The sequence below is a fragment of the Momordica charantia genome (assembly GCF_013281855.1).
Source record: "Momordica charantia cultivar OHB3-1 chromosome 10 unlocalized genomic scaffold, Mcharantia_2.0 BLBB01000010.1, whole genome shotgun sequence".
In the NCBI taxonomy this organism is placed as follows: domain Eukaryota; kingdom Viridiplantae; phylum Streptophyta; class Magnoliopsida; order Cucurbitales; family Cucurbitaceae; genus Momordica; species Momordica charantia.
The window spans coordinates 9205751-9230957 of NW_028275158.1; the positions used below are offsets into that span (position 1 = coordinate 9205751).

Below are 25207 nucleotides of genomic sequence, written 5' to 3' on the forward strand. Positions count from 1 at the left end.
AAAAACTTGTCAACCTTCTCAGTATTAACTATGTTCAAGTATTAATTGGCCAAATTAAAACTTAAACTTTATGTAAAACAACTTCGTTGATGAAAGAGTGAGAAAACACCATTTACCCTTGCTCCCATTTTAAAAACTTACTAATCATCAATGACTGAGCTATGGAAAACAAATTTAGCTCATACTTTTAAAGGAAAAATAGAATGTAAAGGTTTTGCAAAAGAAAGACATGATTTAAGATCTAAAGATTAAGAACAAGCTGTATATGAAAAGTTTGCAATTCGAATAAACTTTACCCCTTCTCTCTCGAGCTTAGAGGAGCAAAAACTCATTCTATTCCACAATAATGTGAGATTACAAGATTCTCTTAACATAGGAACGAAAATAAGAAGAAGAACAATAATGTTGGAATTAGGGATAATGTTGATGGGGCGGGGCGAGGACGGGGAAAGCTTCCTCGTCCCCATCCCCACCCTCCATTTAATTCCTCATCCCCGTGAAATTCCTCGCAAAATTTTGCGGGAATCGGGCTGGCGATTCGCCATGGGGAATTCACGGAGATCGGGTTCCCCGTGAGGATTTTTTCCCGATTTATTCTTTTACTTTTAAAATTATTTCTCAATTAAAAATTTTTCCTAAGGAAATTTTTAATTAATTAAATAATTTTCAACGATAAAAATTTATTTACATGGTCTAGTCCTCCTCTATATATTTGGTGGGTAGAGAAGAATATGGTTTTATTAGTATATGTTAGTATAGAAAGAATAATAAGATTATTTTAGTGTATATATGTATTAAAAAAAATATGAGGTAGGACAGGGAACGAGAAACAGGGACGGGGAATGCATTCCTCATCCCCGTCCCCATTTAGGTGATGGGGAAAAAACTTTCCCCATCCTCACTGTGGGAAATTTAAATGGGGATTCCCGGTCTCATTTAGGCCGGTCCACGTGGGGATGGGGTCCCGTAGGGAAAATGAACATCTCTGGCTAGAATTTTATAAATTTGAGTTTCCTAAAGTGCAAGGAGTAAAATCAAGGTGGGAAATTTCTTACAAATAAGAAAAAGAGTTAAGAATTTAAGCTTAGGTAAAAAAATAAAAAATTGAAGAACAGTGCAATCCTAAATTATGCTGGAAAATAACTCTAAAAAGCTTGTAAAGTGATTAACAACGGTAGAAAGCTTAATAAATTGTGTTGAGTGAATATTAAATTTATAGGCAGCATGCAGTTGGTTAGGTTGGTAGAAAACTTTCTCCACCATTGACTTCCAACCCCTTTTAACTGACCCATTCTATTTCAAACATACTCTTCTACACTTGGTTGACACGTGTGGAGATAGAAAACTCGTCAAAATACTTATGAACTTGCATTTCATTAAAGGTAAAAACGGAAGAAAATAACCCCGAGGTAAGCTGATAAGCATTGAATTAAAAGGCTAAAATGTGTTATGTTTTCATGCTTATTTAAGGTCCATTAAGGTTGAAAACATATGTTCATGCATATAATTTAGTGAGAATGTGTCTATTTTGTGTTTAAAAACTCGGACACTTAGACTTAGGTAAATGCAGGTAAAATGTTGCCAATATGTTTATTTTGTAGGGGAAAACAAGGATTGTTGATCAATTGTGTCGGACGGATAACACTCCCAAAACCTCAACTTATTGACCAAATGCACCAGCCACATTTTGTTGAGATTTCTTGCTGCACCTAAATGCACCAAGTGTATTTCTTGCCCAAATCGAGAAAAATTGTGTTTTAACTTATTTTGACCAAGTATTCCGTGAAAATCAAATGCCCACCCCATTCTTCCTAAGATCACGCAAGAAGAAGTCAAAATAAGTTGGTCCAAGATTTTTCTAACCTCCCAAACTTATCTCCAACATAAAGGCAACCTACAAGCTTATTAATACAAACCACCAAGATCATTTGCATCATTCTCGAGCTTTTAAGCTTTCTTCCTAATTTTTTGTTATCTTGATTTATTTTTCCAGAGTTTTGTTTATTTATTAGTTACTTTTGTAATTGTTCATTGTTTCCTTTAAATCAAATTGATTTGTTTATTTCTAATCTTGTACTTTTTTTCAAATTTAAGGAAAATAAATTCTTTTGTTAATTTAATTCTCTTATGATTTCGTTTTTTCTATAGCCATGAGTAGCTAAATTACATTTTCAACCCTCCTATGAATATCTTAGATTCCTAGCTTTCTAAATTACATCTATCAGTGAGTACGACGTTTACACTCCTCTTGCTTATTTTGATTGATATAATTCATCTAGTTGATTTACTTGTTGGCCACTTATTTAAATTACATTATAGTTTGAATTTAATTCTAAAAAGGTTAGAGTCAAATGGATTTTGTCAAGATAAAACGGGAAGTTACTTAGAAATTTGAACTCAAACAAGAACCTAAATATAGACTCTTTTACCTATTAAACCAAAGTTGAAGTTTTCATTATTTAGGTAACTATTATTTCATAGACGTGTGCAAATGCTAGCCTAAGCTTCTAAACAAACCAAAAACAGTATGAAATAGGAGTTTAACCAGTTTGCATAAAATGAGCGGAAATGTGTAAAAATGAGCGGAAGTTGGAGTTTTCATTATTTTAGGATTCTAGTGTTTCATAGAGGTGTGTAAATGCTAGCCTATGCTTCTAAACAAACCAAAAGCAGTATGGAATAGGAGTTTAACCAACTTGCATAAAATGAGCGGAAATGTGTCTGGTAGGTGTAATTAATATTTTTAAAACTAAATAGTAGTAAGGGGGTTTGGCTTTCTAAATTCTGTTTTCCTCGTATTATTTTTGAACTGTGTTCCCAACAACTTCAACTATTTTTCTCCTAAACTCAATTACTCATTCAAGCAGTTTACAAGTTTATTTAAAAAGAAACTACTCCCATAATTATTACTTGTGACAGTGTGCACTTGTATTGTAACCTCGCTGTTAAGTAGAGGCGCAACATAGGCGTCTAGCGTCTACCCTGATGCCGCTGCACAAAAAGTTCGATTTTTGTTAAGTTTTCAACTCTAAATGATGTTAAACCAATGTTCTAAATGTTAGCTCGATACGTCAATATGTTGAGAAAATATCAACATTTCGGCGATATTAGGAAAAAAAAACTAAAAAGTCGGGCCCCCCCACACCACCATTACCTTTCTGATGTGGGGTGGGGCTTGTGCTTTTGCACTTTTTATTTGTATTTATTTATTTTATTTTAATAAATAATAATATTATTATTATTTAAATTTATTTATTTATTTCAATTTTTACTATTGACCCGTCGTATTTTTATTCCTGTTGGTTTTTTTAACCTTAGACCTATTTTGCTTCTCAAATTTAATTACAAATTTTCAACCCTATCCTTCAATTTCTAATAACTCAATTTAATCATCATATATATCAATATTTCATATCTTGTTCAATTATGTAACTAAAGACTAATTTTTGTTATAAATTAATAAAACATAATTAAGCAACGTTGAATTTCAATTTACTAATTCAAATTGTTTTCATCAATCTTCGTTATTTTGTTCTGATATTTCTATCGACATCAACATTTTCATAAGTAAGATAGTCATATTTTTACATATGATGGATAAAAATGATCCATTATTAACTTAATTAAGCTACAATTAAAGGTTTATTTACTAATTAAAATAACTTTTTTTTCACAATTTCCGTCATTTTTTTCAAAATATTTGTCTACATCGATATGTCCGTAAAATCGGAACCTCGGCATTTCCATCAACATCGACATTTCGAACCTTGGCTAAAATTCAATATTTGTATAAATAGACCATTGTTAAGCACAATGCACGAATATACATCAATTTGGCACAAAAGCAAACCAACACATACTAGTTTTAAAAAAAATAAAGCAAAACATCATGAATTCATCCTCTTTTTACGCTTGTAACCAAGGGTAATATGGGGTGTAAGTCAGTCGGTTTCAATGTCAATTTTCGACATGCTAGGTTTCCAGAAATTGAAACAGACAATTTTTTTCTTCATTTTTGCCAACTTGGTTGGTTTCGGTTAAATTGATTTTTATTTTTTTCTTTTCTGAAACATGAAGAAAGCATACCAAGAAAGAAAATTTGTTTTATAAAACGGTGAGAGCCTTAGACATCGAAGATTGCGACGGACCAAGAACTAAGAAAAAGAGCGACCGCTACTACAAATTCGCTTTTTTTTTTTTACGTCTACAAAATGTCAACAATCTCATAATTGACGTCCTTTAACCATCAAATATTCAGGTGTCAACGTTTCCCAAAATGTCAACTTTTCCTTACTTGTTGACGGTCAAAAAACGTCATCTATAGGCTTTCTTGACACGTTTTGATCGTCAACGACGTTAATGTTGACGTATCTTATTCGTCAACTTTACTATGAAAAACGTCAACTATATCGTGTTTGTTGACGTTTATGTCTTTTCAACGTATATAATAATTAACAGTTTTACACTGTCAATTAAGGTTACCATCTGTCAACTATTTGTGCTTTGTTGACATTTCATATTCGTCAAGTTAAACTTTTGTTGACTATTTTTTAGGAAAATAAGGTGGAAAATCGATTTTCATTTTTTTTCTTTTCATTCAAACGATTACAACTCATATATAACAAAAATGATACAACCATATCTTGATTTACCTCCTAAAATTGAGTCAACCAATTATAAACACAATATTTACGTAATCTGTAAATATTTGATAGCAGATTTTTCTCCTTAGAATGCTCACATCAACACTCCCCCTCAAGTTGGTGAATATATGTCAAACATGCCCAACTTGTCAAGTGAGCTTTGAAACACTTTTCCAGATACAACATTTGTTAGAATATCTGCTAATTGATATTTTGATGTGACAAACGGAAGACTAATTGATCCTTTGTCAAGATGATCTTTGATGAAGTGTCGATCAAATTCCACATGTTTGGTTATATCATGTTGAATCAGATTATTTGCAATTGATATGGCTGCTTTGTTATCACATAATAACACCCTAGGTTTTGATATGCATACACCAAGATCATGTAAAATACGTTTTATCCATAGCAACTCACAAATACCTTGTGTCATTTCACGAAATTCTGCTTCTGCACTTGATCTTGCTACCACCTTCTGTTTCTTACTTCGCCATGTAACCAAGTTGCTTCCAACAAATGTAAAATACCCCGATGTAGACTTTCGATCGGTTTGACTTTCGGCCTAATCCGCATTTGTATATCCCTTGACTTCCAGATCTCCATTTTTTTGCAAAAAGTAATCCTTTTCCCGGAGAAGACTTCAAGTATCGTAAGATCCGATAAACAGCTTCCATATGATCTTCACTTGGTGCATGCATAAATTGACTTACAATATTCACCGCATATGCAATGTCAAGACGTGTATGAGATAAGTATATTAGTCTCCCAACCAATCTTTGATATCTCTCCTTATTGGTTGGAGTTTGATCCTGTTGAATGGCTAACTTGTGACTCATTTCAATGAGAGTTTCAACAGGCCTACAGTCAAGCATACCAGTTTCTGCTAATAAATCCAGCACATACTTTCGTTGGCGAAGAGAGATTCTATTGCTTGATCTTGTAACTTCGATGCCTAAGAAGTATTTTAAGTGCCCAAGATCTTTAAGTTAAAATTCAGTTGCAAGACTTTCTTGGAGGGCAGCTATCTCGTTTGAGTCATTTCCTGTAACAACCATATAATCAACATATACAATAAGAACAGTTATCTTTTTAAAACCTTACTAGATGAAGAGAGTATGATCAGCATCACTTTGTTTATATCCAATCTTCTTCATGAGAGTAGATAGTCTTCCAAATCACGCTCGAGGAAATTGTTTCAATCCGTATAAGGCCCTTCTTAGCTTGCATACTTTGCCATCACAGCTTATGGCGCGGGCGGCATGGGCACTGAGCTGCAGGATGCTGGGCGTGCGGCGTGGGCGCTCGGCGAGCGACAATGACGGCAGGGGTACTGGTGAGCGTGCGGTGTGCGCGGGTATGGCATGGGCGCTGTGAGGTTAGCGGCACGTTGGCGTGCACAGCAGGGGCGTGCGCCTGGCGGTGCTTGCGTGCAGGTGGCCTTTCAATAGACTTGTCCTTGAAATGAGGCCAATCGCTTGACCTCTCTTCTTCTCCACGCTTCCTCTTGACCCTAATGGGTTCTTGATTGGCTTTCAAAATAGTCAAAACTTGTTGATGTGTCCAATGAAGTCTCCTTCGTTTGGGGGTTCTTTCCTCAAGCTCTTCTTCCTTGTTGGTGTAGGTGTCATCTTGGAGTATTAGGTCAAATATGATCATATTATCTCCTCCTTCTTGAATTGGATTCATCCTCGAATCAAGTTGTTTACCTACATCCAAACGAAGCAAGTTAGTCCTATGATATGCATCTATAGTAGGACCATTACCTTGATGAAGTTGAAAAACTTCATTTTCTTTATTCTTTTCAAAGATCTCCACTTGATTGCCATTTGTGCTCTCCTCATGTGGCTCGGCCTCTTGAGGTTTTTGGGATCCTTGAGTGGGTGGCTCGAAGTTGCTTCCTTCTTCTTCTTCTTCTTCTTCTTCCATTCTTCCTTCCAAATTCGACATGGTTTCGGGCATTGTCTCCTCAATTTCCTGTAAAAACTCAACACAAGTACTAGACAAAGTATTTCTTCTTTCTTGAGTTAGGAGATTATTACCTTCATTGAAATATAGAAGAAGTAATTGTGTAGCACATAGAGTTGGCTCTATCTCATCTTTTCTAGCCATTAGGGTCACGACTTTCTCATCCTTTCTTGGAGCCTTTTCTTTCTTTTTATTTTGAAGTTCAATAACTTCCTTTTTCTCGGCCTCGAACCTTCTTTCCTCCAATTTAACTCATCAATGTGTACTTCCTTTGGAGAAAGAGGTACAAGTGTGATTTTCTTACCTTGATGCTCAAAGGAATATTTATTAAGAAAACCATCAAAACTCACTCTCTTATCAAATTTCCACGGTCTCCCTAGCAAGAAATCACTAGCAGGCATAGGCACAATATCACAAGTGACCTCGTCCTTGTACCTACCTATGTTGAATGGAACTTGAACTTACTTTTTGACATTCACATCCCTACTATTATTTAACCATTGTAGGCTATAAGGCCGTGGGTGGGGTGTAGTGCTAAATTCAACCTCTCCACTATATCCTTATTAGCAACATTAGTGCAACTTCCACTATCAATGAGAACACTACATGAGGTGGAGTTTACTATGCACCTAGTATGGAATAGGTTCTCTTTTTGTGTTTCTAAGGGTTCTTCCCTAAATTGCACATTAAGGTTCCTCCTAGCCACTAAGGCTATGTCCTTGGAATCCTCTTCTACTTCCTCCTCTTGACTACTCTCATCTTTCCTCTCCTCAACCTCTACTTTTTCTTTCTCCTCATCATCTGTGACTAGCTCTCAATCTTTGAGTATTATGGCTCGTTGGTTAGGACAATTTCGGCTTATGTGGCCTACTCCATGAAACTTAAAACATTTAATGTCACTAGTCCTAGTCTTGGGAATTTCGGGTTGGATTTTGGACTTGGATGACTCTCCCTTTTCATAGTTAACTTTCGGCTTTAACTCTAGGGATTTGTTCTCCATTTTTCTACTACTGGTCTTAGGAGTAGATTTGATATACCTAATTAGCTCTCTTTTGGTTTTGCTCCTCTATTTTTACGGCGAGGTGTAGAAGTTCCTCCATGTCTTCATAGTGTTGTAAATCAAGCTTGTCGGCTATGTCCGGATTAAGACCATCTAAGAATCGAGCCATAGTGGTCTCCTCATCTTCCTCTAGTTGCAATCGGCTCATCAACATGTCCATCTCCTTGTAGTAGTTTTCAACTCCCTTAGTGCCTTGATAGAGCTTATTAAGTTTCCTTGAATTTGCTCTATGATAGTGTGGTGGCACAAACCTTCTCTTCATGAGTTCCTTAAACTATATCCAAGAAGCTACAGGTCCTTCATGGTTTCTCCTTCTATGAGCCATCACTTTATCCCACCAAGTTAATGCATAATCTTTAAAATGAGTGATTGCGAGAATTGTCTTCTTGCCATCATCATAATTGTGGCATGCAAACACTAACTCAATCTCCTTTTCCTATGATTCAAACTCTTCGGGTGTAGACTTTCCATGGAAGGTTGGGGATTTTTAACTTGATGCTCCCAAGGTAGTTTTCTCTTCTTGGTCTCTCTCGATGTTGTTGGAATCTTCCTCTTCCTTGGCCAATGTATGCTCTTCTTGGACCTACATCAAAAGGGTCTTCATTAGCAAAATATTCATTTAAAGTACCTACCTCATCTTCTTGAGAACCGTCGGATATCTCTCTTGGACTCATTGGTCTCCTTCGGTATGGCATTCTTTGTGGCCTTTCCAATCCTTGAACACGTGTGTTCATGTGCAAGGATTTGATTAGGTCTTCAAGCCTTTGTGTGAACCTTGCAAAGGTTTGGATTTGAGCTTCTTTAAGTCTTTCATCGCTCACATTGGCTTTGTCTCTTTCTTCTTGTGAGTCATGAGACTTTCCTCTTGATGCCACCACTACACAAGTAAAGGTTAGTATAAACAATGAAAATTCACTCTCACTCCCTTACTTAATCTCTCGGCTTCCTCTCCTTTGGTAGGGTGGATGTTGATGTGGATACCCTTTGGAGATGCTCACTTGAATGCTCATGTCGAATCGGTCTTAGAACAAGTGAGTACAAGCCTACAAGCAACTTGCAATATCCTTCTTTTTTCTTTTTCTTTCTTTTTTTTTTTTTTTGACTAGGGGCCAATGGTATAGTTGATACCAAAGACAAGACTCAAAAGAATACCAAATGATAGTTACAATGATACCAAATGATAGTTATGAAGAATAAGGCAAGATATGAACAAGAATGATAAAGACAACCTTAGGCCTAATGCTTTTGGTTCTAAAGAACTCAACTACAATATGCAAATTGAAGTTAAAGCTAAACAAAGAAATAATTATGCAAATAAAATCAATGAAATAAAAAATAAACCAAAAAGCTGTACAAATCTAATTTGTAGTGCAAACACACACAAAACAATACTTACCAACAAAACAGTAGCCCTTGCGATAAATAGGGTAGCTTTGGGTGAGGGGTGTGTGATGTATACAACTTGGATGGGGCTCCAACCAGTGACAAATGTTAGGACAACAAGTGTACTTGAAGTATGTGGGCTGCCAAAAGGTTTGAAATTCATTGGAGGGGGCTGCTCTCTCAAAGAAAATTTTGGGGCTGCAAAAATGGTCTCTCTCGGGTGGCCCAGTGGGTAATGCGGCTGTCCTCCTTCTTTTGAGCTGTCCAAATAGGTCAAAATAATCCAACAATAATTTTAAATCAAAGTATAATCAATGTTAGAATTATTTGTCAAAAAAAAAAATTGATTTGGACAAGATTTGGTGGCCCAAAGATTTTCTCAAAAAATGTCCAACTTCAAATTTGGAAAGCTTTCTGCTTGGACACATTCTCTTCTTTCTCCAATAACTTCTGCTACAGATCTCGGATGGTGGCGATCTATATGTTCTTGGAAAGCTCTTTCATAGACCTTTAATATGGTACCTGATTTGACTATATTCAATAAAAAGATCAGTAAGTTATGAATCGTCGAAGTTGGGACTCTGCTTCTTCGGCGGCTGCAAGATTTCTAGAATGCACAGTGTTTTCGAAAACTCAATAACTTCCAAACTACTGAAAAAAATTATCGATTCTAGGCTCTATGGAAAGCTAACACAGAGACCTTTCGAATGGCACCGGTTTCACTCAATTTGGACTTCTGAGCAAAAAAGTTAGGATTTTTTAAGTTTGCTCTGGGTTTGTGCTCTCTGCAGGTTTCTCTAAAAAATCTGGGGTTTGAAGAAAAATTGATAACTTTGGCTATGAGGCTCGAATTAAAGTGAAACTTGGTTTGTTGGAAAGCTTTTGAAGTGTAGAATACAAACAAACAAGTTTTGGATACTTTAAAGCAAATTTTTAAAATCACAAATTCTTTGCAACAATGATAGATAAAGTTGGCTCGCAAAAGACAAGAACAATGGAACTTTTTATGAGATTTTCGAATAAAGGAATGTAAAGACAAGACTGAAATTTAAAGACAAAAAATAAACATATATCCCAGTCTAGAGCCTAAGTTTCTGATACCAAATGATACGCGACAACCTAAGCTTATTAAGCTACTCGAGCCACAAGCCACTTGAATCCAACCATAGAGTTGGTTCAACCCGAAAGACTAAGGGTTAGAGGGATTACCTTTGTAGTCGTTACCTTGAGCAGACAGATTACTCACTATGCTCGAGGCCGGAAACACTCCACGAGTTTGATGATCAATCAAACAAGCATGCTCCGAAAGGTTCTAACATGATGGCCTAAGTTCAACCACACAAAGGGATTCGAGATTTGAGGGGGGGGGGGGGGGTTTGCACACGGCAATGATAGAAACATTCAACTCAATTTGACTCAATATTCAAAAGATAGGTGCCTCACAAAGGAGGGGGTACATGCCTATATATAGGCCAAGGCCCTTGGCCTTTTAAGGAAAATAACAAAATTAAAAAGAAAATTAAAATTGATAAATTCCTAAAATGTCTAAAACTTGCCTAAAGATGAAATTTAAATTTGATAAATAAAACAAACAAATCAAAGATAAATCCTAAATCAAATATCTCAAGAATAAACCAAAATCATAAGAAAATATATTCCTTATTTGGGAGGAGTGGGCGGCAAGGCATCGATGGGCGTGCGTGGGTAGCTGGGCTGGCACGATGGGTGCGCACATGGGCCCTGGGGCAGGGGCGCATTGGCGGATGGCTGGCACTGGGGCAGGGCGTGCTGGCGGGCGACAGGGGCACTGAGGCAAGCATTGGCACGAGGGCACGCACACAGGCGCTGGGCAGGGGTGCGATGGCGCTTGGTGGGTGGCATGGCGCGGGTGGCGTGGGCGTTGAGCGACAGGATGCTGAGTGGGCGACATGGGCTTTGGGCGAGCGGCAAGGGCGGCAGGGGCGTTGGTGAGCGTGCGGCGTGCGCGGGTATGGGTGCTAGTGGCAGTAGGTCGCGCGGGCGGAGGCAGGTAGTACAGGCGTGGACGGATGGCAGCGGGCGTATGACATGGGCGTTGTGAGGTTAGCGGCACGTTGGTGTACGCAGCAGGGGCGGTGCCTAGCGGTGCTTGCGTGCGGGTGGCCTTTCGATAGGCTTGTCCTTGAAATGGGGCCACTCGCTTAACCTCTCTTCTTCTCCATTCTTCCTCTTGACCCTAGTGGGTTCTTCATTGGCTTTCAAAATAGTCAAAATTTGTTGATGTGTCCAATGAAGTCTCTTTCATTTGGGGGGGTCTTTCCTCAAGCTCTCGGTCAAATATGATCACATCACTGGAGGAGAATCCATGGACACTTCTTCTTCTAAATTTCCATTGAGAAATGCATTTTTAACATCGAACTGCCGTAGTGGCCAATCTTGATTTGCTGCTACGAAAATAAGTACTCGTATGGTATTTATTTTTGCTATAGGAGCAAATATATCCCCGTAATCAATTTCATGCTTCTGCGTATACCCTTTAGCAACAAATCTTGCCTTGTAGCGATCTATGGTTCCATCAGGTTTAAGTTTGACTGTAAAAATCCACCTGCACCCAACCGTTTTCTTCCCTACGGGTAGAGATACAAGTTCCCATGTATGATTTTTCTGCAAGGCTTCCATTTCATTATTGATAGCTTCCTTCCATTTTGAATCCATCAATGCTTCCTACACTTTACTTAGGATAGATACATGGGATAATTGATTTACAACAAGTGCATGAGATTTTGACAAACGATGAGTAGAAATATAATTGTTAATGGGGTATTTAGCCTTGGCTTTAAGATCAGGATCATACTAAATTTTTGAAATCCCTCTATTTATCCTAATCGGATATCTTGATTCAATATTAGGAAGTGTTGACTCATGTATTACAGGAGGTGAAGGAAATGATGTTACCTGATCAGGAGACACATTCAGAATTTTCATGGTCGTTGGTGTGCCTTGGGAAATTGTACTATCTTGATTTTCATGAGTGGCATCAATATCTTCAAAATTTTCTTGAGTGCCATCAACATCCTCAGAACATATATCAGTATTTGAGAATTCAACATCTGGCTGTATATTACTTTGTGTTTGCTCCTAGAGAAACTCATGAGTGTTGTCTAAATTAAGTCTTGTCTCCTCCTGAAGAGAACACCAAAAAAAGGAATATCCTCATGGAATGTAACATCTCGAGTTATATACGTTTTTTTTTTTTTGCGTTAGGATCATAGCATCGATATCCCTTTTTGAAATCTGTGTATCCAACAAATATTCAATGAACAGCTCATGGATCTAGTTTGCTCGTAACTTGGTGGACATATGCAGTATAACCAAACACACATGGTTCAAGATTCAAACCAATCGGTGCTGAAACAAGTTCATGGAGTTTTCTGATATGGAGTTTTGAAAGCAATGACTCTCGATGGAGTTCGATTGATAATATATGCAGCGGAGCGAACTGCTTCTACCCAATACTCCCGCCACAATTTCATTCCAAACAGGGAAGCTTGAACAACCTCAAGTATTTGGTGATTCTTTTGTTCTGCCAAACCATTTTGTTGCGGTGTACCACTACACGAAGTTTGGTGTCGAATGCAATTAGCTTGATAAAAATTCTCGAGATAAGAATTTATATATTCCCCACCATTATCAGATTGAAGAACTTGAATTCGACATTGATATCTCCTTTTTTTTCGCAAGAGAGAAATCCAAGTCATACGAGTACACTCATTAATAAATGTCATAAAATAACGAGCACCAGATAAAGTAGGGATTTGAGCAGGTCCCCAAACATCAGAATGGATAGTCATAAATGGCATAACACTCTTATTATAACTAGGTAGATAAGAAATTTTATGGCTTTTTGCTCACAAATGTCACAATTAAACTTAGAATCTGTGTGTAAAAACAGATTTGGTTTCAATTTCCGAAGATAATTAAATAAAAGATGACCAAGGCGACGATTCCACAACCAAGCCATATCTTTGTTTCCTTGACTTCCTCCGGTATTATTCGCTTGATCATGTATCTGGTTGTTTTCAGCAATCAAATCAAGATAGTACAAATTCCCTTGTCTAATACCAAAGCCAAGAGTCTGTGTTGCAATATCATGAAAAACACATTTATCAAGCCAAAAAATTACGGTGCAATTCAAAGCTTTTGTGATTCTGCTAATGGATAAAAGATTGGAAGTAAGAGAAGGGACTACAAGCACAATATCAAGATTAATGAATTTTGACACATGTACTGATCCTTTGACAGTAATAGGTGAAATTTCTCCATTAGCAGTGAGTATGTGGTGTTGAGATGAAGAACAAATACAGGAAAGATGGGTACAATCGTTTGTCATGTGGTATGTAGCACCTGTATCAATAACCCATGTATTATTCAAAGTAAGATAAGTGTTGGACAGACCTGAATTATCAACCTCGACAATATGTGCTGCACCATTATTTGAAGTAGATGGAATCACTTCCTCACCCATTGTGGTAGTAATAGCAGCTTGTCCAATTTTCTTTCGAGGTTTTTTTTGTAAAATCCCACCATTTAGGGTACCCAATAATTTCATAGCAATGTTGTTTGGAATGTCCCTCCTCACCACAATGAGTGCAAACATAATTATTCCCTTTAGTGCTGGATTTTTTTCCTTTGGCTTGTTGGGAATTTGCATGGCGAGTACAGGCAGTAAAGTTAGCCATAGAATCTGACTGAACCTTAGGTTCTTCCATTGTTTGCCTCTGATTGTGCTCCTTTCGAACATAAGCATAGCATGCCTCAAGATCAAGGGATGAATCTTTTCTCAAAATTTCACTTCGAGCTTGATTGAATTCAGGGTCAAGGCCAACCGAAAAAAATATGAACTCGAAGTCGAGTCATATATTTATGGAGCGATACGATTACAACATCATTATCTTCTTTTGTTTGAAGACGAGCATCAATTCCTGAAATATACCAATCAGTTCATTGTAATATAAAGATAAGGATCTACCATTTTGATGAGTAGTAAACGATCTTCGATTCAATTTAAAGAGTTGTGTTTCATCCGAGCCATCATAAAATGTCTTTGCAACATCTTCCCATAGTTCTTTGGCTGTTTGAAGACGGATGAATCGTTGCATCAAGAGCGGACTCATAGAGTCAATAAGCCAACTCTTAACCCGATTATTATCAATAAGCCAGCTTTCCAATTGCTTGTCATTTGCATCTGGTTTTGGAGTTGCACCAATAAGATATCCATATTTGTTTCGAGCTCCAATACGCATCTCCATAAGTTGAGACCATAACGGGAAGTTTGTATCATCTAAGATGACTCCGGATGGAAAAGGGGTATTGTCTTGAATAATAATTCGAGATTCATGAGGAATAGTGGATGAAGAAGACGAGTCTTTTTTAGTCATGATTTGTGAGGAAGAAGATGAGTCTTTTTCGGTCATGATTTGTTGGGAAAAAAAATCAAGTTCTACGTTTAGTATTGCTCTGATACCATGTAGGAAAGTAAGGTGGGAAATCGATTTTATTTTTTTTTCCTTCAAACGATTACAACTCATATATAACAAAAATGATACAACCATACCCTGATTTACATCCTAAAATTGAGGTAATCAATTATAAACAGAATATCTAAATAATCTATAAAGATTTGATAGCAGATTTTTCTCGTACGTCAACAATTTTTATCCATCAAATTTAAATATTATTAACGTTAACTATGGTTATTCTTCACATTTTTTAACCGTCTACATGACATTATTATTGACGTTTTGTAGCCGTCAACTATTGCATCGTTTATTGATATTTTGTAGTTGTCAAGATTACGCTTTTCATTGACCTTTTTTAGTCGTCAACAATACATTTTATTGACGTTAGTTAGCCGACAACTGTACTGTAAATAATAAAAAAAAAAATCCTTCAATCCTACTATCTACCCCTATCCAAAACTGCATATACATAAAATTAATTAGAACTCTAAAATCTGCATTTACAAAACTATCCAGTAATGACTAGCTAGCAATCTTCAAAATAGACATTTAAGCTAAAAACTAGCCAGAATATCCAACTACACATTTACACATAACTAACCAGCAATCTGCTTAAACTACACTTCACACAAAACTAAATACAACTCTCAAACCTTCATCTACAGAACTAGCTAGCAACTAATCCTCATTATGCATTTACACTCAACTAGCTAACAATCTCCCTAAAGTAGTCACCAACCACTGTTGCCCAAATTGTAAACCAATATTATCCAACTACACGTTTACACAAAACTAGTATAACAACTTCAACTACATTTTCATTTCGCTTCTTCATCCACATAAAAATTGAAAAAAAAAAAAAAAAAAAACTATCCTTAACGTATCACAAAAAAGAACGAATTGTCCACAAAAAACTATCCTTAATGTATCGTGTGTTTAAACAATGTCAAAAAATATAACAGAAGTCTAACAAGTCTAACAGACCTACGCTATTAAAAAGTATTAAAAAAACATTCTCATATGAATATTGTCCAATGAAGTCACATCATTCAACTCGAACCTCGTTCATCTCTACTTGACTAAATTTCTCATTTCTTGTCAGTTACAAACAAATACGTAAATATAATATATTATAAAAGATTATACAAATAATAAAGTTTAAAATTAATACTAGCATAAAATTTATACCACGTTAATAATTATGGTGCTTGGATGGGTTATTATATTTTCGCATGAACTTCATTATTGTGTAATACCCACACTCTGTACTTCCTAGTTGTCGAACACACTACATGTTTTGAAACATGTATTAATAAAAAATTATATGTGATACAAATTACAATATAAAATTGAGATAATATCTTCGGAGGGCTATTTTAGAAACTTATTTACATAAATGTCTAAATTTCTATAAATTTACACTTTTAGATTTCTGCAGGTAGGATTTTCATTTAATTCCGAATTTACCCCTATTGATTGCATTTTCATTTATTAATGGATTTGGATTTTTTGAAATATAAAATTGTTATTTCCATAAATTAATATCACAATCATTTAATAAATGTGGACCCATAGATATTATCTCAATTCAAATTCCTTAATTCTCTCCTCCAAATCCCTCAAAAATGATTTTTTTTCATCTCTCCTCCATTGTTTCCATTCTCTTCTCCAAATCCCTCGATTTTCTTCTTCTTCGTTTTTTTCTCCAGCTTTTCTTCTGTTTTTCATCTCTCCTCCATTGTTTCCGTTTTCTTCTTCGTTCACTACCCAACACAACATCTTTGTCGTCTGCTACGGTGCTATGAACACTTTCCCTTCGATTTCTGATATGTTGCACGGTGCTACAATGTTTCAAAATGGTAATCTAAATTTTCTACAATCCTCTCACATTCGCACTTGTTCAAAAAAAAAACACAGTATGTTACACGTCACTCATCATTCAAAACATGAATTCTGGTTTTTCCACCGTCATTAAAGCCTCCAACAATTACATGTTTTTATTATTTCTTATGATTACAGGTTAATATCACAGTTTTTTTCACTGTCACATTATTTCTGTACTTCCTATTACTATCTTGTTTTAAATTACATTTTAGGTATTCATATTTATGGGTGTAAATTATGTTCATGTTGTTTTGTTATTATAAGATAGGGATTAGTACATACATGGGTATATAATATACTTGTACTATTGAAATATACTATCAATTATGTATAAACGCCTATTAAGTAGTATATAATTTATACCCATGTAAGTAAATGTACTTTTATAAATGTCATGTAGGTAGCACTTCTATTACTTCTTCTTCTTTCCTTTTGTTTTGGTAGCCCTTTGCACTTGACCATGTTAATGTAATTCAACTAATATATATCCACCTAAAACATGTAAAATAGTAAATGCTCATTACAGGGCAAAAAATCCAAGCTGAAAGCCAATATGAAGTTCTAAAAGACATGGTATAAAATATAACATATTGAGTATATAATATATCTGATATAACATAGACTAAACCTTATGCGATATAAAATTTATCCATATGTATTGATGTAAATCATCAACGGTATATATCCAATATATTTTTAACTTTAAATCACCATCTGTATATATCGAGATACATAAATCTTGAGATATAATATATATCCTTATCTAAACACTATATATCACCATACATACGTTACTCAGAACAAACGAGTAAAGAAAAATATACTCGTATATACCAATTTAATACCGAAAGTCCTCTGTAAACTAGAGATATATTATATATCCTATTAGATTTTCCATGGAAATTGTTTCATCGGTATATATGGAGATACTTTTATGTAGATATATATTATATATCCTAATCTGTATCACTATATTATATAAACTGAAACATACACTGTTATAAACGATAATAGCAGATACATTGAGATACCAGAAGCCAGAGAGCAACAGATTCTGTCAAAAAATGAAACCTAATTTTAGAATATACAATAAGAACTATATCTCTAATGTTCTGTACAAAATTGAAACCTAAATATAACATAAAATACGGTATAAGTGGACATAACGAGCTGGATTGATCATGCGACGGAGGAAGAAGATGAAATTAGAACTTACAGTGTAATGGGTCGACGTAGCCGCCAGAGACGAAGGAAGTGTGACGATGTTGCCCTCTGAAATGCGACGGAAGCCGCCGGAGATATTTTCTGCAGAAAACGGAGAAGCACCCGCCGGAGATATCTCTTCAGAAACGCGACTGGAAGCTTGATGATGGAGAAAAGGTTTTGTCGCAACGGTGAGGAAGGAGAAAACAACGGAGATGAAGAGGTTACGAAATTGTGGATTTCTAAAAACCTCAATTTTTGAATTTTGAATTTGCTTGATTTTAGGGATTTCATATATCTTAATAAATATTTACCAATTTCATATTTTATTAATGATTTAATATTGAGATGGATATATTAGTAATTTCTATTATGGGTACCATCTATTTTGGGAATTATGTTAGACAAAAGTGTAAATTCTAGTACTTTCAATCTTTTTTATGTAATTAGGTCTCCTAAATAGACCATCTATGTGTCAATCCCTATAAAATTACTAGTTTAAACACACCCAATTGAAACTTCGACCTCTCACATTAATTTCAGCATAAAACAGTCTTATGGCCATAATTCAACGTGTACTTAAAAATCATTTACATAAGTGTTTATTTGAATAATAAACATAATAAACATGAATATGTTAAAATGACTATTTGACTTACGTATTAACTATATTCTTTAATTCATTGCGGATGTCATGTCCAAGAGAGTCTATTGAAAAGATTGTACTAGTCCCTAACGATATAACCAGCAGCATCCAATGACATCTATATACAATGATCACCTATTAAACTTATACTCGATTCAAATAGAAAAATGTACTAATAACTCAAATATATACTTACCCAGGATTACAAGGAATGATAACTAATCGATGGTTGATCTCTCTTAATTGATTGCATAATATTAAAGATCGTTTCTCCTCATTTCCTGAATCGGTTGAAATCAATGATGGTTGAAGAAATGCATATTGTTGTAAGAGAAAGCTTCCCATAAATACCTAGGGCCGATTAAGATAACATGTTAATTAGTATAAAAAAAATAAAATATTGAGCTGGTCCGAGGCATGCAAGAGCTGGGTTTGATCTGTGCTTCTGCCTTTTTACTAGATTATTATGGTTTTTTTTTTCATTGTCTTAATTTGTGAAAAATAACTTTAAATTTCAAAATATTGAGTTGGTTCGTTGGCTTAAGGCGTGCATGGATATCTTCTAGGTATTGGATTTGATTTATGCTTTTGCCTTTTTACTATATTATTATGGTTTTTTTTTTCCATTTTCTTAATTTGTGAAAAATATCTTTAATTCCAATCCAAAAAAATAAAGGTATAATTTAAATATAAAATATTTTATTTTTAATTATGATTTTTAGTTATGAATTTTTATTTTTGATTATGAACCTTTTATTTTTAATTATGATTTTTCAAAAAAAAAAAATCATATATTCATCAAATAAATTTTTAATATTATTTTAAATCATCAAAACGATATTCTTTTATTAAATTTAATATTGACAGTCTAAATGTGTCAATTATACCTATCAAATTTAACAGTTTTAGGTGATAGTTTATGTAAATCTAAGTTGACGACTATTCAACGTCAATTAAAATGTAGTATAATTGACGGATATTGATTGTCAATATTTGTCCTTTTATTGACACTTTTAAACCATCAACAAAATAAGAACTATTGAAAGTTATTCAACATCAACAATGCATATTTTTCATTAACGGCCAAAATGCGTCAATTTTGCTTGTTGTATTGACGATTGTTAGCCGTCAATAAAAAGGGCAATATTGATGAACCATCAACCATATGAAAAACACGGGGATCTGGCAATTTACGAAAAAGTTATGTAATTGACGTCAACAAAAGTCTAAAAGTTGACACTCTATCGTGTCAACTTTAATATAGATGTAAGTTGATGTTTTATAACTGTCAATATATGTATTTTTAAAAAATAATTTATTTTAAGGTCAAAATTCAATTTTTATTAACGTTTTTTTTTTCGGAAAATGTCAACTAAACAAAAAAGGTCAGCGTCAACAAAGACCAAATTTGTAGTAGTGGATAGAGAAATCTCAAATCTTAGAGAGAAATAAGCCAAGAAGATAAACATACCTAGCCGGGGAAGAAAGAGTAAGTTAAGCGATAATCTCTAGTCTAAGAGAGAGGGAGAAGGACATGCATGAAGAAGAATGTGAGAAGATCATAGAGGAAAGTGGGATGGAAATGGAGTGCCAACGTGGAAAGACGGAAAGAGGAGTTGCCGGCGTGTTGAGAGCCAAAAAAGGGGTAGATACGTGACAACTCAAGCATATGGACAATCAAGTCTCTAGCCAACAAAAGTCCAATGGTATAGATGGTTCTACTCAAAAGGAAAAAGTTAGATGGATTAGTTAAATACTAGGAGTAGATAGATTACTCACTATACTCATTGCCAAAACACTCCACATACCAACCGAGCTTGAATGTTTCTCAAACATTAATTCCTAAACTCACCACTACTTGCCATGTCAGCCTTGTATTATAAATTAAAGTTCATTATTGTTGGAAAAATTTTCAGGTACTAGGGAGCACCATACTCCCCTCCAATTAACTGCTTGCCACGTCAGCCTTATATATGTGTGTGAGAAACGGTTACTTTGAAATTTTTTTTACGTCAGCGCATTTAATGTGACTTGACTTTTTTTTTATTTTTTTCAAAAGTTACAACGGTAACTTTGATTTTGATTTTGAAATTTTTTTAAAATTCTTATATATATATATATTTTAAATAAAAGTAAGTTTGCCACTTGTCAGTGATAAGCCTTGATTAAAGGACTAAAAATTGTAGGTTTGTATGCTTAGTTGATAGTTATTTGGGATGAAAAATGTATGTTCATGCATATAATTCATATAAAATGTGCATATTTCGTTATTAAGGACTTAGACAAGTAGTTAGAAGCAAATAGAGGCTCATTGATGAAAATTTGTTTATTTTGTAAGGAAAATTGAAAATTGATGACTGCAATGCCGTCATGCACATTACACGCCAAGTATTTCCAGATTATTAGAGGGATGCGCCAGCCAATTGCTTGGACATTCTAGTTTCACAATACTTCAGCCACCTTTGATGCCTAGATGATCAAAACGTGAATAATCACTTTTGACCAAGTAATTGGTACAAGATTTGTTATTAGTTCTTAAAATCTCTACAACCTCATTTGGTTCCAACCTCTCATGCATTTCTCAACATCTTGTTACCTCCATGGCCTATAAAAGGAGTTTCCAAGCATCACTTCAAGGCATCTCATTTTTCATGCTTTTGTTTTTCTTTCTACTTTAGTTTTGTAGTTTTTATTTAAGTTTTGTTTTCAATTATTTTTCTACAATTACTCTTGTTTATTTTATTGCAATTCAATTGGTTCCATTTTGTACTTTCTTTCCAATTCTAATTAAAATGCATTCTTTTGTTATCTTCTCTTGTGTTTTAATTTCTTTCAATTTAATGAGTATGTAAATTGTTTCTTCAACCCTCCTACGAGTTTAATTCATCTATTTAAATTACATCTATCAGTGAGCACGGCGTATTACTCTCTCTTTTGCTTATCTTGATTGATCTAATTTATCTAGTTGATTTTCTTGTTGGTCACTTGTTTAAATCACGTTAGTTTGAATTTAATTCTGAAAAGGTTAGAGTCAAACGGATCTCATCAAGGTAAAACGGGAAGTTACTTAGAAATAAGAACTAAAACAAGATCCTAGACATAGGCTCTCTTATCCGTTAAACGTAAGTTGGAGCTTGATTTATTTAGGATTCTAGAGTTGCATAGACATATGTAAACAAGAGCCTAAGCTTCTAAACAAACCAAAAGCGGTATGGAATAGAAGTTGAACCAGTTTGCATAAATTGAGTTTAATTACGGACACATTTGATAGGTGTAATTCATCTTTTAGAACTAAATCTTAGTAGGGGGATTGGTTTTTTTAATCTGTGTTTTTAAATTGTGTTTCCCAACAATTCCACCAATTTTTATTCCCAAACTCGATTGCTCATTCAAGCAGTTTACAAACTCAATTTTAAAAGAAAACTAGTCCCTGTGGAGACGAACTTAGAATATTTCCATATTATTACTTGTGACAGTGTGCACTTGCACTTATCCTCTAGCTATTAAGCAGAGGCACAACAGTCAGCCTATGAACTATCCACGTCATCCTCTCGGGTACTTTTCCTTCCAACTTGATTCAATCGTAACTTGTCTATTTGAGCTCCGATTTGGATGATTCAATAGTCTTTGGAATCGTTGTAAGCAGCTCTACATTGTGGACACTTTAAAAATACTAAAAATATCAATAAATAAAATTAAGTTTGTTATCATAAAAATACTAATTAATTAATTAATTAAAGTTAATTAATTTGCGATTAAGGCCAAAAAGCCAACAATCTCCCTTTTTTTGTGATGACAAACCTCCAAAGAAAAATACATAGACATTTAATAATCATCACATTAAATCTAGAAAATCACTATAAATATCATACTTAAAAATCATTCAAAGATTAATTTCTCCCCCTCAATAAAAATTCCATAAATTAATAAACCAATAAATCATGAAACAATTTTAGAGCAAATTTTTCTTAAACTTCTCCTCCTTTGGAATCATAAAAAAGAACAAGTAATAATTAAGAACATAGAAAACTCCCCCTAAAAATATTAACACGAGTTTGCATAAAAGCTCCCCCCTACCAATATGCATTCTAAAAAAATAACTAGTAACAACAAATACAAAATCAAGATGTATCGCAACGAATAATACCAAACTCAAGCCTAATTTTGCAAAAACATTCTTCGTTTAAAAACTTGGTAAAAATATCCGCTAATTGATTAGTAGAGCTTACAAATTTAAGAGTAATATGACCATTTTACACATGCTCTCTTATAAAGTGATGCCTAATATCAATATGCTTAGTCCTAGAATGATGTATAGGATTTTTAGTCAAATTTATAGCACTGTTATTATCACAAAATATAGGCACATTTTCAAACTTTAATCTAAAATCACAAAGAGTTTGTTTCATCCAAGGAATTTGAGCATAACAACTAGCAACTACAATATATTCTGCTTCGGTAGTGGATAAGGCAACCAAATTTTGCTTTTTACTAAACCAATAAACTAAGGAACTACCAAGAAATTGGTAAGTCCCACTAGTACTCTTTCGATAAGTAAACAACCTGCAAAATCCACATCGTAATATCCTACCAAATTAAACTCAACATTTCTAGGATACCGCAAACCTAAATCAATAATTCCAAGTAAATATTTAAAAGTTCTTTTAACGGCATGCACATGAGATTCTTTAGGACAAGATTGAAATCTTGCACAAACACATATACTTAACATAATATCGGGTCTACTAGCGGTTAAATAAAGTAAAGAGTCAATCATATCTTGATAAGTCTTTACATCCACACATTTACCTTTCTCATCCTTGTCAAGCTTAGTGGATGTACTCATAGAAGTTTTGACAATTTTACCTTTATTGAATTTGAACCTTTTGAGCAAATCTCTTATGTATTTCTCTTGACTTATGAAGATACTATTCTTGAGTTGTTTGATTTGGAGTCCAACGAAGAAGCTCTCTCATCATACTCATCTCAAACTCATTATGCATACATTCAGAAAATTCTTCACACATAGAAGGATTAGTAGAACAAAAAATAATATCATCCACATATATTTGCACTAAAAGCATATATTTTCTTTAGTCTTAATGAAGAGAGTAGTATCAATTTTACCCATTTTAAAACCATTCTCAATAAGAAAATTACTAAGTCTATCATACCAAGCTCTTGGAGCTTGTTTTAACCATAAAGAGCATTTTTCAATTTAAAAACATGATTTGGAAAAACTTTCAAAACGTGGAGGTCGTTCCACATAAACTTCCTCCATAATATAACCATTTAAAACAGCACCATCCTTTTGATACAAAATAAAATTCTTATAAGAAGCAAAAGCAAGTAACATTCTAATAGCTTATAATCTAGCAATGGGTGCAAAAGTTTCTTCATAATCTATTCCTTCCTCTTGACAGTGACCTTGTGCTACAAGTGTAGCTTTATTTCTAATGATATTTCCATTCTCATCCATTTTATTTCTAAATACTCATTTAGTCCCAATTATAGAAGCATTAGAAGACCTAGGGATTAATTACCAAACTTTGTTCCTTTCAAATTGATTCAATTCTTCTTTCATTGCTAAAATCCAAAATTCATCACTTTCAGCATCTTTAAAACTTTTTGGTTCAATTTGTGAAACAAAAGCAATATTATTAAACATATTAAGAGAGGAACAAGTTTTCACACCTTGTTCGGGATCACCAAGGATTAAATCCTTAGGATGAGATGGAGCATATACTTCCACTCCTTAGGCATGGATAAAAAATTGTCCACCTTATTTTCGTTGATGCTCACTTTTTGTTTACTTGAAGCAATCTCTTTGCTTTTATCACTAACAAGTAAATCTCCAAAATTTCATTCTAAAGAATCACTACAAAAAGAATCATTAGAAACAACATTGCAAAATTCATCAAATATCACATGCATAGATTCCTCAAGTATCAAAGTTCTTTTATTGAAAACTCTATAAGCTTTACTAGTATAGGAATAGCCAAAGAAAATACCAACGTCCGCCTTAGAATCAAATTTCCCAACCTTTTCTTTGTTGTTCAAAATAAAACATTTGCAACCAAAAACTTTGAAATACCCAATGTTTGGAATTTTGTTATGTCAAAGTTCATAAGGAATTTATCTAAAGAATGTCTAATTAAAACTCTATTTAAAATATCATGCGGTGTTAATGACTTCCGTCCAAAAGTATGAAGGTAAACCATACTCATGCAACATTGACCTAGCAAATTCTTGCAAAGTACGATTTTTTCTTTCAACCACATCATTTTGTTGAAGAGTTATTGGAGCGGAGAAATTATGAGAAAATCCATTTTCTTCACAAAAAGTTTCAAAAGCATTGCTATCAAATTCTCCTCCATGATCAATCCTAATTTTAGAAATCAAAAATCCTTTTCCATTTTGAACTCTTTGAGCAAAACTACAAAAAATTTTCAAAGCATCATCCTTATGTTTTAGCATCAAAACCCAAGTAAATCTTGAAAAATCATCAATTATCACAAAGACATAATAATTCCCACCAAAACTAGCAATTCTAGAAGGGCCAAATAAGTCCATGTGTAATAGTTTTCAAGGTCTTGTAGTAGAGATCATATTTTTAGATTTGAAGGAAGACTTGGTTTGCTTACCCATTTGACAAGCATCACAAATTTTATCATTTTCAAATTTAAACTTGGGAAGACCTCTAAACAAATAATTCTTTGAATTATTTGAAATTAAGTGCATGCTAATATGTCCTAGTCTTCTATCTCATAACCAAGAATCATCATGCAAGACCGATAAACATTTATCACTAATAGGGCAATTATTCAAGTCAATAGTATACACATTTTCATCTCTATTTCCAACAAATAAAACTTTTCTATCCCTAGCATTTTCAATGATGCAATTCTTTTTATCAAACACA

The 25207-nt window shown here is 34.3% G+C and overlaps 1 protein-coding gene across 1 annotated transcript; it reads right to left on the reverse strand.

The window, feature by feature from the left end:
• Nucleotides 1–13970: 13970 nt before the first annotated feature.
• Nucleotides 13971–14471, reverse strand: LOC148208499 (uncharacterized). Its single transcript, XM_088118785.1, has one exon. It carries the CDS (start codon nucleotides 14469–14471, stop codon nucleotides 13971–13973), a length of 501 nt encoding a protein of 166 aa, XP_087974911.1.
• Between the last annotated feature and the right edge of the window lie 10736 nt (nucleotides 14472–25207).

Coding starts and splice junctions, on each gene's coding strand:
- LOC148208499 (XM_088118785.1), bottom strand. CDS start 14,471: ATGACTAAAAAAGACTCGTCTTCTTCATCCACTATTCCTCATGAATCT.